Source organism: Chiroxiphia lanceolata, chromosome 3 (genome assembly GCF_009829145.1).
Source record: "Chiroxiphia lanceolata isolate bChiLan1 chromosome 3, bChiLan1.pri, whole genome shotgun sequence".
NCBI classification, from domain to species: domain Eukaryota; kingdom Metazoa; phylum Chordata; class Aves; order Passeriformes; family Pipridae; genus Chiroxiphia; species Chiroxiphia lanceolata.
This window is the reverse complement of record NC_045639.1, coordinates 45,587,784-45,603,011: the sequence shown is the minus strand read 5'-3', so window position 1 is coordinate 45,603,011 and position 15,228 is coordinate 45,587,784. Positions and strand designations below refer to the sequence as shown.

Sequence of the window (15,228 nt, the reverse complement as noted above, 5' to 3'; positions counted from 1 at the left end):
TCCTGCTCGATGGCAAGTTGAATATGAGTCAGCAGTGCCCTGGCAGCCAGGAGGGCCAACTGTGTCCTGGGGGGCATCGGGCAAATCATCACCAGCCGGTCAAAGGGAGGGGATTGTCCTGTTCTGCTCCGCACTGGTATGGCCTCACCTTGAATATTGTGTGCAGTTTTGGGTGTCACAGTATAGGAAAGATACAAATCTCTAAGAGAATGTCCAAAGGAGAGCTAAAAAGATAGTGAAGGGCCTACAGGGGAAGAGTACAAGGAGCGGCTGAGGTCACTTGATCTGTTCAGCCTAGAGAAGAGGAGACTGAGGGGAGACCTCATTGCAGCCTACAACTTCCTCACAGGGGAAAGCAGAGGGGCAGGCACCGATCTCTTCTCTGTAGTACCCAGTGACAGGACACAAGGGAATGACATGAAGTTGAGTCAGGGGAGGTTTAGGTTGGATATTAGAAAAAGGTTCTTCCCCCAGAGGGTTGTGCAGTGGAACAGGCTTCCCAGGGAAGTGGTCACAGCATTAAGCCTGACAGAGATCAGGAAGTGTTTGGACAATGTTCTCAGTCACACAGTGTGACTCTTTGGATGTTTCTGTGCAGAGTCGGACTTTGATGATCCTAGTCTCTTCCAGCTCAGGATATTCCATGATTCTATATTCATCATAACCACATTCCACAAATCCGTTTACCTGAATATTAAATGAAATGATCAAAATTTCACTAAAATACATTTTGGCAGTTATTTATCTTATTTCTTTCAGTTTGATAATTTATTAACTCAAAGTTAAACTCAGACACTGTAACTCATCAACAACTTTCACTCTCTGCTAACTATTCACTAACGAATAAGAAAGCAATAGATATCTTCCACTTATATAAAAAGAATACATGATGTTAGAATCAATTCAAGGAAAAAGACCAAAGTTTTCTGAATTGACTTGCAGCTAGGTTTTCGCCTGGAAACATGTTTAAAAGCCTCAAATTCCAGAGAAAATGTCTACACATTCAAAATATACCTTAGCCTGGTACAAAAACCTGAGACATCAAGTAGTAGATGTTTTTTCCTGGGTTCTTAACAATTCAAATCACCCACTCCATAAACTCAGTAGGTGGCACTGCACATCAAGCTGCAACAACTTCAGCATGACCAGAAATTCTAGAATGGCTTAATAAAATACACCCTGAAGCACAGAGTATGTGCACATATTTGTGGCCTCACATAATTATTTCTTACAATAAAGCTATTGGAAACTTCTCTCTGAAGCAAGGATAATCTGTTTGTCAACACAATTTGCAGTTTCAGGAACCAAGTAACATAAGACCTAGTAAAAAAACTGCTTCAAGTGTATGCCTATTAAATTCGAAATCATAGATCTTTACATAGGAATCACAATGTAATCATGAGGCAAATTATTCATACAAGTAAAAACTATAGACAAGAAGTATCTGAAGAATCAGTTAATATAATACTACATTAGAAACTCTCTAGCTGTGATAAATGTTTTAGACATATTGCCTTGTAAAGATGTCAGCTTCTGGGCTTAAATCCATGCCCAGCTAGCATGATACTTAGGCAATTGATTTACACACATACTCTCCAATATGGAGATTTCAGTAAATCCTTTAAGTCATGTTTGAAGATGGTATTTAATTAAGGTCTTAACAGGAGAATTATTAACTATATATTCATCCCCATAAGGAATAAAACAGAAAACCTAAATAAAGGTAAGTTGTTTGCTGAGGAGTTGTGAAACATTCCTGTTTGATTTGGAAGCATTTCTGCTGTCCGGTATATAGTATTTGTAAAATGGCTGTTATGTACCTTAAGAATAAATAATGTTATTTGCATAACTACAGTAACCCATGGACAAAGGGAATTCCTTAGATACGGAAAAAGTTCAAAGACCAGAGGCAGTGTCTGGTCAGATCACTTGACCCTGATGAGGACGTCGTATTGCTTTTAGTACCTAAGTACCTTGCAGTGTGTTCTACTATATATATATAGCATAGACAAAATCAGATTCTTGTACTCAGGGCAACTTTATAGGGAAGGAAGGAGCTGGGCTTGCCAGTGGTGTTTATGTGCTAGAGGGCAATCATTTGAAAAGCAGAATCATACCATCAGAACTCTCTTAGTAAAGAGCACAATGAGTGCTAGTGCTTCCAAGCAATTTGAACAAACCAGAAGGCTACTAAAATAACTGAACTGGCCACACTCATTCAGGCACCAATTCTGAGTAATACTTGCACGAAGAAATACAGTGTAATCTGCAATTGATGTGGCATCTTCCATTTCAAGCAAATTCACTCAAGTAAGGATTCTGAAGGCATTCGACCCCAACTGTCAGCCAGAAGATACCTTGCCATTATGCTATTACCCAACTCTAATACAAGTCAAAATATAGTTTGTAAACTTCAATAGAGAGAAAGAAAATAAGGCCACAAAGATACTTCATATATGCACAGGTATTTTAACAAACTTACTTTTGTGCCATTTAACACCAAAGAAATTTTTTCTAAAACATTGTCATCCTTTAAAGGCCAGTGTATCATCTGTATTTTGCAAAACAAAAATGACTGGCTAATCTAGGGCTTTTCTTCACATCACACAAATCTTCTTTCAGTTCTAATATAGCTTTTATATAAAGGAAGTGCTGCCCCTATTAAAAACTGCACCAAAGAAAGATTTACAACACATTAGTAACCCATGAAAAAAGCAATTTGCAATGACAAAGCAATATTAAGAAATAATAGCACACAGTATGTAGTAATCATTTACTGATTTTAGTTTCGTAAATATATAGGATTTTTGTAGAAGGAAATTATCTTCTATCCTAATTAGAAACTCATTATTTAATCTAGACTAAAGTTAGTTATGGAAATCTCATATTGCAAAAACATTCCTTTGCTGAGATTAACACAAGTCAAATTTGGATTTATTTAACCAATCAAAAGTATACCCATACATATTTAAAGCAGGAGCTGAAATGAAGTAGAGTTAATGCGTTTGCTTCAGTTTTGATCCTAAGTTCCCTTGCAGAATATAGTTAGAACACACATCACTAAACATTAGAAAACCATTTGGCAGAAAGTAGTTATCTGCTTGTTAACAGGATTCCTCCATTCTTACACAATACCCGCCCGATACTTAATTCTCAAAAAGACATACACTACTCCTAACTGGATAACAAGCAGATTTACATATATTACAAAACTCTATGTAATAATTAATACTATATTAATATTTATTTTTATGTTTCAAGCTAACAAACAAAAAGCCAAATGTTAAATTTCCTTGGGGGGGAGGTGTGGGGGGTGGGGGAGGGATTTTGCTTAGCTTGCAAAATTTATGTTACAAACCCAGCATCAAAAAATTAAGCCACCAAAAAGCAGAAGCCATTCTTCAACACATGGTCATAAATATTCAGAAACTACTTTGTCGAGGCTAATCCTAGGGTATTTAAAAAAGTTTTGAAATTTCAGCATAAAGAATTAGCTCATTTCTGCTTTTGCTATGCACAGTCTTTTTGTTCTCATTTTAAAAAGAAATTTAATAAAAATAAATAAAAACACATTGCTGGTATTTGCTGGGGAATGGCTAATCTCGCTTGGATACATCTTATAAATTTAATATTCAAGAGGCAAGAGATACCTAACTTAATTTCCAATGACAATTTCTTATAAGAAGTAGGCTAATGCATTACCATTTAGTTACAAGACTACAAACACGAGTCTGGCCCAAAGCCCACTAAAGTGAATGGAAAATCTCACACTAACTTCAAAGGACTTGGGATCAGTCCCTATAATAACTACATGAAGAACATTCCATTTTGGGTGATGCAGTTGCATAGCAGTGGTTAATAAAGTCAATGTGTGTTTTCAGCGGTTGGAATTTTTTTCAGGAAAGAGTTATACTGGGGTACTGGGAAGCAAATAGATTCATCTGCCTGATAGGCTATTCAAAAAAAAAAAAAAGAAAAGAAAAGAAAAAGCAGAAGGTCAGATAGTACCCAGGCCCTCAGGGTATCAGAAGGCTTGGAGTAATCCCATATTATGCCACACTAATCTAAAGGGAAAAACCTCACCATAGTAAGAATTCTCTAGGTCTCAGTCCAAAAGTTATTTTTACTGTAATCTTTTACAAGGCTCTTAGAGATGAGCATGCTCAGCTGGTAGGCACTGGCATCCAAACCGGCCAGCACTGCTTTCAGAACGGATGGCTGCACTTCCTGCGGGCTCTTGCCTTTGACAGCAGGAGGAAGCTTTTCAGTGACTGCTTGCATCACTCCCTACCCAGGACAATGGATGCTTACACCTACTAATTAGAACCAAAGATTGCATTCATAAAGGAAGAACACGTTTCTTAAATTATATTTCTCAGGGAAAGGGTTATTTAAAAATATATGCTACTTACATACTTAACAGAACTCATTCATAGAAGACACAATTATTGAATAATAAAGTAGATTATCTTTATTATGAAATAATCATATGAAAAAAATGCAAAAACACATTTCCATTTCTTATAGGAAATTTCTGTATGGGCCTTCTTCCACATCAGGTAACCTGCAGGTTTGTTCATCTCCAATCCTGTTTCCCTTATTTCGAAAATGTAATTTTTACGCTTTTTTCTGAATTCAATTATTTCATAAAGAGCAAAGGAAATTGGCTAATGGACTATACAAGAATAAACTATTAAAACTGGCTGTGCAAAGTAAGGAAACAAAAACAATGAGAAACATATTTTCCTCTCTAGTCACTGCTTGCTTCTTGAACCAATGAAAGACATAAAATTTCTGACAAATTGTGATTTTTTAGTTGATGGAACTGACTGAAGTAATAAACTGCATTTCCCTCTTTATAGCCATTCAAAGTAACTACAAAGTCTTGTATCATGGCAACTGTACAAATTAATCTCGACAGAAAAAATGTAATGCATTCTAACAAGGTTCGAATAAAAAAAGAGCAAATATTGGATTCACTGTTATTTGAATTATTACATCGGAAACTAATTTCATTCATAAATTTTAAATGTATCATTTATTTTATGCTAACCAAAATCCACATCTGAAATCTACATTATCTCACTATCAAGTTGCAGCTGACAATTAACAGAAGACCTGGTAACATCTCAAAAAAAATCATGGAGATAACTAGATGCAAAGAATAGGCTATGCTGACAGCAAATCCAAGTTAAGATTTCTGTTTCTTAAAGACAATTAATAATGGGACTAAATCAGTTAAGCTGCTACAGTCAGAGAAATAACAGCACTACCGCCAAATCTTTAAAAAAAAAATTAAAAGGTCAAGGATCTAAATGCAGAGAACATTTTTTTCGTTACCACTATGTTTCATAGACATCTAATTTACAGAAATAAAGACAAGATAAATGTAAAATTCAGCACTCAGATAATATTTCCTGCTAAGTGACATGCAAAAGAATATGAAAACATCATTACCAAATTGAAAAAAACACTTGTAACTCTCCAGAAAAGCAACATCTTAATCCAGTATACTTACATTATTGCATTCTCCCAGGAAATACAGTGCAAATCCATCAGCTTTTGTAGCTGCCAAAGCAATAACAAAATAAATAATTGTACTCACAGGGGTAAATCAAACTTAAAAATCATCTCTGAGGTGAAACCACAGATTCAATTCCATTTAGGACAAATGTCTAAAATTCTAAAGGTTGCTGTGTCCCTTGAAACTTTCCGGACTCTACAGTTAGAGGTACTACCACCTAACTCTTCTTTTCTCAATTTGTATTTACTATATTCTAAAAGTTCCTTAGAAACAACTTCTTTATATATCTTATTCATACTCCAAAGCCTAAGGTCTGTAAATTCAAATTAATTCATACAACAGTATAGAATTAACATAAAAATACAATAATATTATCAGCCAGATACAATTATAATTTCCACAACTAAAATAAAAGGTAGTTGTAGATGTTAAGGTATATTTGTCCCTGCCTTAAAACAGAAAAGCACAGGAAAATGAGGAGTTGCAAATATTGCCACAAAAATGTGTTTCCAAACAGTTTGTTTTCTGCATGTCCCCCATATTAAAAACACTGACACACACCAGAAAGTTTATAGTCATCAGAATTTTACCAGATTCAGATTGTTCTATGAAACAGGGTAAAGTCAGTTCCTTAAACTCTCAAAAGTTTAAAGTCAACCAACCATCATAAATCACTGCTCAAATGAAAACTCTCAAAATTGGAACAGGATATAGAAGACAATGTTTTTCACTTTACACAACAGACTTTGAGCATGTATTTGTCTTTCCAAGAGTTATTAAACCTTCTAACCAGTAAAAGAACATATCTGGTACATATTTTTTTGTGAATGAACACAAGAATCCATTTAGTACTTTCCGGGGCAGAAATTATACTCGTGTGCAATCAAATCAAATGGCTTTCTTCTTTTCTTTGACAAAAGGAAAAAAGTCCCACTGTGTAGTTACTTGCTCATTGTTAACCGCACAACACCAGTAAGAGTTGAGGGCATGGTAATTTGCATTCAGATTTTAAATCCTTCAGCTGTAATATGTATTTTGAGCTATAAGGCAAATGAGCACTGTAAAGGAAATATATATATTAAAAAACCCCCTCATCTGCTTTACAAAAGGAAAACAATTGTAAAACATAAGCACTCTGTCTTGTCAATTCTCTCTTGCTGTGTATGAACAAAATCCAGTTTGATTTGCTGTCAGTTGGACATCAATATCCAAATACTAATTTAAGCAAAACCAGTAAACAGAAGTGATCCTCTTAAAAGATTATATGTATAAAATAGAACTATTATTCATCATTACAAAATTATGAAGTAGCAGGGACAGTAAAATCTTTTTAAAGAGCTGACTGAAAGCTACTGTGATACTTCCTATTAAAGTCTGAGTACATCCACTCTGGTTAAAAAGAAGCTGAATTACACTTCTATTGTTATTGAGATTTTTGTTTTGTTTTGTTTTTTTGACTTTTGACCATATGTACTATCATCTTTCCACAAAAGTTACTTACATCAGACAGGAAAAAAAATTAAACAAATGAGTTTAGTTTGAGATCACACAAAAGATATGCCTTCTTGCAGCAACATTTCAGTTTTGTTTCAAAAGGAGTTTCAGTAAGCAATGACATCGCAACACCATCATAACCAGAATAGAATATTCTTTGGCTCATTTAACAGGAAACTCTAATTTCACAATTAGCTATGCAACTGTTTCCAAAGATGACATTCGCTTAAGTGCAGTTAGGGATTCACTGAGGGACAGAAGGTGAAGTAAGTTCATACTGAGGGAACATCCAATGAGAACACCATTATCCCTCCATACCTTTCTTTATTAATTAAATCACATAAGAAATGTGCTGCGCACTGATCCTAAGTAACAGCTCAGAGACATCTGATTCTCTTTCTTACCAATTTTAATAATGCTGCTCAGTTCATACAGAAGCAGTTGGTTATCTCCTCCTGTATCCAGGCGCTGTTCTATATAGCTGTTCAATTCATACACTACACCTTGCATATTCGTATCCTGGTACTATGGAAACAAAGATGAGAAGAACATTTTAGAATAACTCAGATGTAATTTGCAGGTTTTAAACATACAAAATCATTAAAAATAATATGTTAAGATTTCAATACTGAGTCAATCAGAACTCTCCTAATCCAGCTGGTTGAAGAACAAGGTCACTGCTAAGCAAGAGACACAGCACTCCACACTGTGCTCCATTAGACATTTTTACATTTGTTTAAAGAGTATTGAGAACACCACTGAGCAATTATGAATTGCCTAAACTGGGCCAGGGTCATGTACAATGTCTCAAGAAGAAACTAAGAGATATGAAAATTATAAGGTAAGTAGACTTCAACTTCTTCCTTTTAAGCTCCCAGTTCACCATGAAAGGAAACAAGCAGCTACCTTAGCTAGGATTTTCCACCTCAAATTCATGAGCCAAAAGACAGAACTGTGCCAAGCGTCAGAGCTTTCAGGTGGTAGCTCAGGGAGCTCAGCGTTTCAAATACAGCAATTATTAATACCAACAAAGTGAAGGACAAAAATCACACAAGCTGAAATCATGCTAGCTACCGTGGCTCCATAGGCATTTGTTTCAACTGACAATGGCAGACACAAATCAAATCTGTTGGCAGATTACAAATCAGTTAGGATGCTTAGATAGGAGCCATGGGGGTCTGGTTGCTGGAACAATGGAACAGCATGACATGGTTAAAATTTCAGGAAAGAAGATGCAGCTTCCCTTCAGGGGCCCAGCTGCATTTGTTTATCCATTTCCCGAGTTCTGAAAACCAAGTCCTGAAGGGCTGATAAAACTGGCAGTAAATGTGTATGTGTAGCATGACAGCATCACGAGCAATAGTTTCACAGAAAGCAATCCTTGGCACTGAATAAAGATTCATGACACATTAAAGTGTCACATGTACAGGTTTACCCAAATTTATAGACAGAGAAGATCTAGAGAGATGTTGAGCAGAGTTACATATATGCACATAAACATGGCAATGGTGAGTAGATTGTGGTACTCTGAACATTCATGGCATTTTCCATTAGTAGTTTATATTAGTCTAGTCTATACTAAATTTGGCTCTGAAGTATGAAGGAGCAGGAGAATAAGTCTTAGTCTTTCAATCATCATTAATTTGTTTAAACATCACCAGCTTAATTTTTAGTTTAAGCAATTTACTGCATCACTGAGTTCAATAAGCAGTTGACCATATTACTTTCTTCAGTTACCACATTACCAGTTTTGGGTAGGGTAATAAATCTTTACTCAGTGCCAAGGATTGCTTTCTGTGAAACTATTGCTCGTGATGCTGTCATGCTACACATACACATTTATTGCCAGTTTTATCAGCCCTTCAGGACTTGGATTAAGCACATTACTTACACAATATATTCCATGCTATAACTTTTATTCCCTCTATTTAATTTTCATGCATTTCTACATACAACATATTATGTCATGAATACAGAGGATATAGCCATATATATATTTAGGATACATTTTTCTGCTTCATCTCAGAAAATCCAAAAAAACTCCACAAACAAAAAAACCAAGTGCTTGTTGGATAATATGAATTCCCAATTTCTTTAAATTAAGCAGATCTCAATCTTGACTTCAAAATGGCTCCTAAGAATATACAGCCTTTGCCAAGACCCCTTCTTAATCTATTGCTCCACATGGATGTATTAGAAAATTTGAGACCTAGGGTGTCCAAAATATTTTCAATGTATAACAAACCTGACACTTAATAATTCTTTCTACAAAATGATGTGATGATTATAAATTTTGACAGTAATGTAAGGTCACACTGCATAAATGCATAAACTGCTGCAAGTCTTGAGTTTACAATACAGCATGCCATCACCAATATTAGCACCATATGGCAGTTGGCAAGCTTCCATTGACTGCCCTCTGTTGTGTCCCACATTTACTGCTGTTGGATTATTCAAAGGGAGAAAACAATAGTATAGTTTCATGAAAGTGTAGCTTTTATACTTGTGATATAGCCATAAGTAGCCATATAATAGGAAAATGGTGAACAAGACTCTATACTATTCATACATGTTAACCCATATCTGCAAAAGTATGCGTAGCCATATACCCTAATGCAACAACAGGTAATCATGCACACATGCACAAAGCCTTTATCATGTAGAATAACACCTTCTCAGAACTTGGAAATGACTACATATCTCCTCACCTGTGATGAACAGTCAGGATTTAAATCAAATCTTCAAAGATTAAAGCTAATACATTATGAGAACACATCATCAAAATGAGCGCATTGGCATAACGGCCGTGGCAGAATCACTGCTTTCCCTGTAATCAAGCAGTAGTTTTGCGTGCATGGTAATTACATAACAACCTATGTGCCCTTGATGCTCACCTCTGCAACATATGCTTGCAAATGTTTTGTAAGCAGGGCAAACCATTGCATGCATCCACGTTACTAAAACGATGGTAGCTGCGTAGTACACGTAGTTGTTACAATGGCAGATTTCTGCTGCTGTCAATATGTGGATGCATAATTGGTCAGATGAATACAATTTGTCCAGATTCACAATTAAGTACTTCTATCACTTAGATCAATCATCAACAAAGAATTACTTCATCATGCTATGAAATGGTTTTCTTTTTATTACAGTAGAATGAAAGAGATTTTTTATTTGGTTCTAGGCATTTTAGATTGGATAACCAATGTGGTTGAAAAGTCACAATGGTCTTTATGAAATCATGAATTTAAACACTGAATAAGTCCTCAGCAAACCTTGGTACAAGCACTATTCATTGTGGTTGCTAACACAGACTTGTGCATATGTGGTGTAAAACTTATTTCAGGAAAGTAACTCCTCAAAAAAAATTAAACACACTTGATGGAAAAGGAGTATTTATATATATATAAACACTATTGTATGGAGTAAATACTGTTTCTTAATTTGCTATGGTAGTTCAGTTTGCAATTTACATTGTTCAAACTCATCAACTTTTCCTTAATTCATTCTTCCCATTGCTAATTTCCTTCTATTTATGTGGCAACAAGTATTTTTGCATATTTATTGTAAAATTCTGAATTTCAGTGACGTTATGTAAAATAATTCAAGTGGATTAAAAACTAGTTTAGCACTATCATACTAGCATCATATTTCTAGTAGCTATATGTATTTTAAAGCTATAAAAATGAACTAACAATTAAGAAGGGAAATCCTGTTACAAATATTCATGTTAAAATTTATAAATATGAAAGATGGATGTTTTACGAGATTTATATAAAAACATATCTATGGTTCTTTGTCTTTAGAATATTGTGGTCTTTGAATATTGTCTTCTGTGCAACAGAAAACAACAACCCATGACAGGTGATACAAGAATAATGTTGTCACTTAGGACTATACAAAGACTCTTAGAACATAAACATGAAAGAAGATACTGAAATATCATAGAGTGAGATGAATTTTAAGCATTCATTCTAAACAAGTAAGCCACATGGAAAAACTAATATTCAAGGACACAATTTAATACCTAAAGTAAATTTTATGTGCGACAAACAGAAACAAACTTTAATTTCCATGCTTTCATGCTTGTAAGGTAGCTGTGCCAGGGGCATTTTATGCTCCTCTAGAAAAAAAGCCCTTCTGCTGCAACAAAAAGCACAAGGTCAATGAGTGCCAACATAATCCAGAAGTTGATCTGTTTCCTCTGTATCTTCTTCAAATGTCTCCTGAATAGCAATGAGAAGAGTAAGTTTCTATGTAATACTTACTTCCTACTACAGAGTTCTTTCTCCAGATCAACAATTGCCTGGTTCTGCAACACAATCTGGTCCTTTTACAGACCTCATAGCATATGACCTTATTGCAGACTAGAGTAAGAATAAACAAGGAGCGCAAATTCCACTTAATGTGGAGAGGGCTGGCCAGATGTATTTTTGGGGTTGCAGAATTTCAACAGATGAGGAGAAGAAAAAAAACCTCAGAACTGTGAGAGTCACAGGAAGATCCATATGAAGTATGGATCTTCATAACCAGTGCTATCCCAGGTTTCCCCTAGGCTATGCCAGAGGAGCCAGGAGGTGAGGGGCATTGCCTGGCTCTCACCGTCATGCAGGCTGCCTGGCAGTAGTGTGCAATAAGAACACTAGCAGTGCTGAGTGAGCCAATGTTATATGTGTTGTATTCAGTGCTACCCTATCCAATTGCAACATACTCTATAGATGTCAGAGGGGCCACACCATGAATAGGGACACTTGAAACTGAGGTCATAAATTTAATCTGAGACATGTAAGCAAACAAGCAAGCAAGAAAGAACAGTAACAAAAAAATAAAGGATCTGTTGGGGCAAATAGAGGCTCTTGTGGAGAGCCTCAGTTGTTGAAGGGTGGCAAATCATTAAGAATAAAGGATGTAAGTAGGCCAAGGCCATTGTATATAGATACAGGAGCTTAAAACACCTATTCTCTCTCTGCTTACATCAGTTAGTATTTCAGACAACCAGCTTCTTCAAACCACCTAAATTCATCTGTCAATGGCAGCATCAAGACCTGCAGATAATGAATTCAAGGGATTCTGCACAACATTTTACACAAAACAATGTCCTTAGGCAGGGACTGGATTTTACCACAAATATGAGAGTCATAGGATTCAAAATGTGACAACAACCTGTACCCAAGCTTCTTTGGTCAACTCTTTAAAACTGACAGCTTCTCTCTTCTCTATGAAGCACACTACAGAACATAGACAACTGCTGAACTAAAAACAACCAAAATCTCCGGATAAACTTACAGCCAACACAAGTTTTCTTTCATATAAAACTATAGTCCTGGCAACACGAGTCATAAGGCAAGGCATTTAAAGATGAACTAAAAAAACCCTTCAAATAAAAAAAGAGGAGCACTGGTTTACAGTCTTAATGGTCTGAATATTTACTTAACATTTGATTTGAGATGTCAGTCTGAACTATTTCATGTCAGGTATTCTCAAATTTGAGCAGAAGTATAGAAAGACTGATGTTACATACTTAAGTTCTCAATGCCATTGATATTTGCATTATATAAAAAGAATTCCCATCAGCAATTTTTCTGTACATCTTAAAAATAAGCATTGTGGTCACGAAAATAAATAAACAAACTAAAATGTTTGATGCCTTTTGTTGAAATAGATCAGCGTTCTCTTCCCTCATGTAGTGTTATGAAAAATCCCAGGCCCACACTTACCACTTGATTCAAGAGACTTGCTCTATATAATTTTCCAGGTACCTCCTTGACTTATATTCTGGAATGATAACCAATATTCAAACCATACTCAATTACTGTATCTTTTCTAACAAAATACTATATGTTCTTTAAGAATTTTGGCACTATTACTTTATTTGCCCACATAATAAGCAGGTTTATTTAAACTGAAAAATATTCTTAAATTTTTCTTCTCTTTTTTTTCTTCCCCACAAAGGAGTGCATAACTAGAGAGGAACATATTGGTGACTAAATCCAGCCCCTTGCAGGCAAAGGCAGGCTTGTAAGAACATTTAGTTTAAAACTACCTAAAATATTCATTTCATGTGTCATTGCACTTTACTGCAATGAGTATTCAGACATCTAGTGTAGAAACAAAGAAGGTCAGACCTAGAAGTATCATAATAGTCACTTACTTTAAATGCAAGAAATTATTGTATTTTAGCTATAGTGATGTTATTGCATTTCTGAAGACCAGTCAGTATAAAGAAAGGAATGGTTGCAGAAAAAAAAAGCCAATCTATTTAATTAAACAAGAATATAATTTATTCAGGTCATTTTTATGTGTAGTAAGTTAGGTTGTCTAAATATTTGCTATTTATGTTTACGTGTACTGCTACCTTTTGTACTCCTACCATTTGTAGGCCTGGTACTTTCACTAGCTGCAATATTTTGCGTTGTTTATCTGCACTGATAGCTAGTTCACATCTTGCACCGAAACTGGTGTTTGTTATTTTTGGGCACAGATAACTAAGAGACAACTACATCCTATGAAAAGTGAAAACCCATCTATACTGCACATTTGAAGAACTAAAAATATGGATATTGACTTCATTAAAAAAATAATTAAAAAATACAAGAAAAAACAACCCCAGAAAAGGCTAATAAAACTGCTTGCTTGCTTCAAGGTGAAAATGCTGAGCCAAAAGATGCCAAATCCTCTGACTGAAAAATAAAAGTAGAAAGAGTGTGGTAAGCAAGCTCACAGTGCAGAGCTGGCTTTCAGAGGAGCAATGAGCATGAAGAGGAAACTCAGAAAAACCTCTTTGCTCCAAAAAATCAGAAGAGGCTGCAGTAACCAGTTTTCTTTAAACTTCGACACTGGAAAGCAAGAGACTATAAAGAGCAGACTTAGTTGAGGTGATTAATTTTAATGCTTGTTCATAGCCTCAGAGAAAACTGCTTCTACGTGCATTTATCTGACGTCTATTCTTCTTGTTTTGACTGGAGAGGACATGGGTTAGGACTTGCACGGTAAATAAAGTTTAGCATTGCCACACCATACAGAGGTATTTATGAATTGTTTGTTTGCTCATCAAACACCTTCACGACAAAAGCAAAGGGAAAATATGACATGACATTTGGCAGGACAGGCCCTATTAAGACAAAAGATGTAAACCAGCTCTCTCATTCTGAACAGAAAGGACTGAATAATTCTGAAAGCACACATTTGCCAGCCTTTTTATGCAGCTGATTTTCAAGCCTCAGAGAGACAATGAATATCTTTCCTAGAAGAAGCTTCTTGCCACATAACCCCCATTTACTGGCATCCAATTCTAATCTTTCCATCAGATCCTTGCCTGTTACCAAATGGTAACACTGAAATAAATTGCTTCACTAGTAATAGGAAAAATACATAATAAAAAGCAAAAGCTTCACTTGTGAGCCAAGAACCTTATGATTACATAGAAGTAACCATATAATCTGTTATTAACTGTAGGGCTCATAAAACATTAATATCTCAATTATATCATCTCTCCAGATTATATAACAAAACAGCATAATGAGTTTCATTTTAACTTGACAAGGCTGAATACTGCTCCTGTTTTTAAAAAGCTTTTTATAAAACTACATTCCTCCTAATACTTGACTTGCAAGCACTCTAAAGACACCATGTACAAAATTAAAAATAAACTTCCTCATTTTCCTACCGCTGTTGCTTATCACTACCACAGTATACACAAGATTTTCTTTTTAAAGAAATCTGCTTATACAAGCATCTTCTTCTCGTGACAATGCCATTTGCAACACTTCTAAAGACTAAATATACATATAATGATATATATTTTTTTCTAGTTCCCCTAACTTTTTGATTAATTTGTCACAGTCCTCAGTTCTGATACTCTGCGAAGACATTTAAATCCAATCTTTAATAAGAAAATGCTACAAGGAATGAGTTTGCTTTGCCAACATGTCATAAAGAACCCAAACTTTTATCATCAGTTTCACAGTGAAGATACATGCAATTACTGCAACTATTTACTGAAAACACACTTGCTAATTCTGTAACTATCAGTGACATACTGTGCTGGGTGCTGGCTGGTGCCAAGGCAGCTGCCAAAAGCTTCAAGTCCAAAAAGGGGAAAGAAGAGGACTAAAGTATCATTCCTATTTCCAAGAATAAAGTACTGTAAGTGAGCTAGTCACTTCCTAGGTAACAATTTTCTGGTGTTTATATGGTAAACTTCTGCAAAG

The 15,228-nt window shown here is 35.4% G+C and overlaps 1 protein-coding gene across 3 annotated transcripts in view; it reads right to left on the bottom strand.

Annotated features, from left to right (window-relative positions):
• The window catches only part of PDE10A (phosphodiesterase 10A), a 353,600-nt gene that overhangs the window by 52,370 nt on the left and 286,002 nt on the right, over positions 1-15,228 (bottom strand). For all 3 annotated transcript variants that reach the window (XM_032682873.1, XM_032682871.1, XM_032682874.1), the window contains exons 4-5: positions 7,423-7,543; positions 5,519-5,568 (exon numbers count right to left, since the gene is read on the bottom strand). In XM_032682873.1, coding sequence (XP_032538764.1) covers positions 5,519-5,568; positions 7,423-7,543 — 171 coding nt within the window. The remainder of the gene's footprint in view (positions 1-5,518; positions 5,569-7,422; positions 7,544-15,228) is intronic.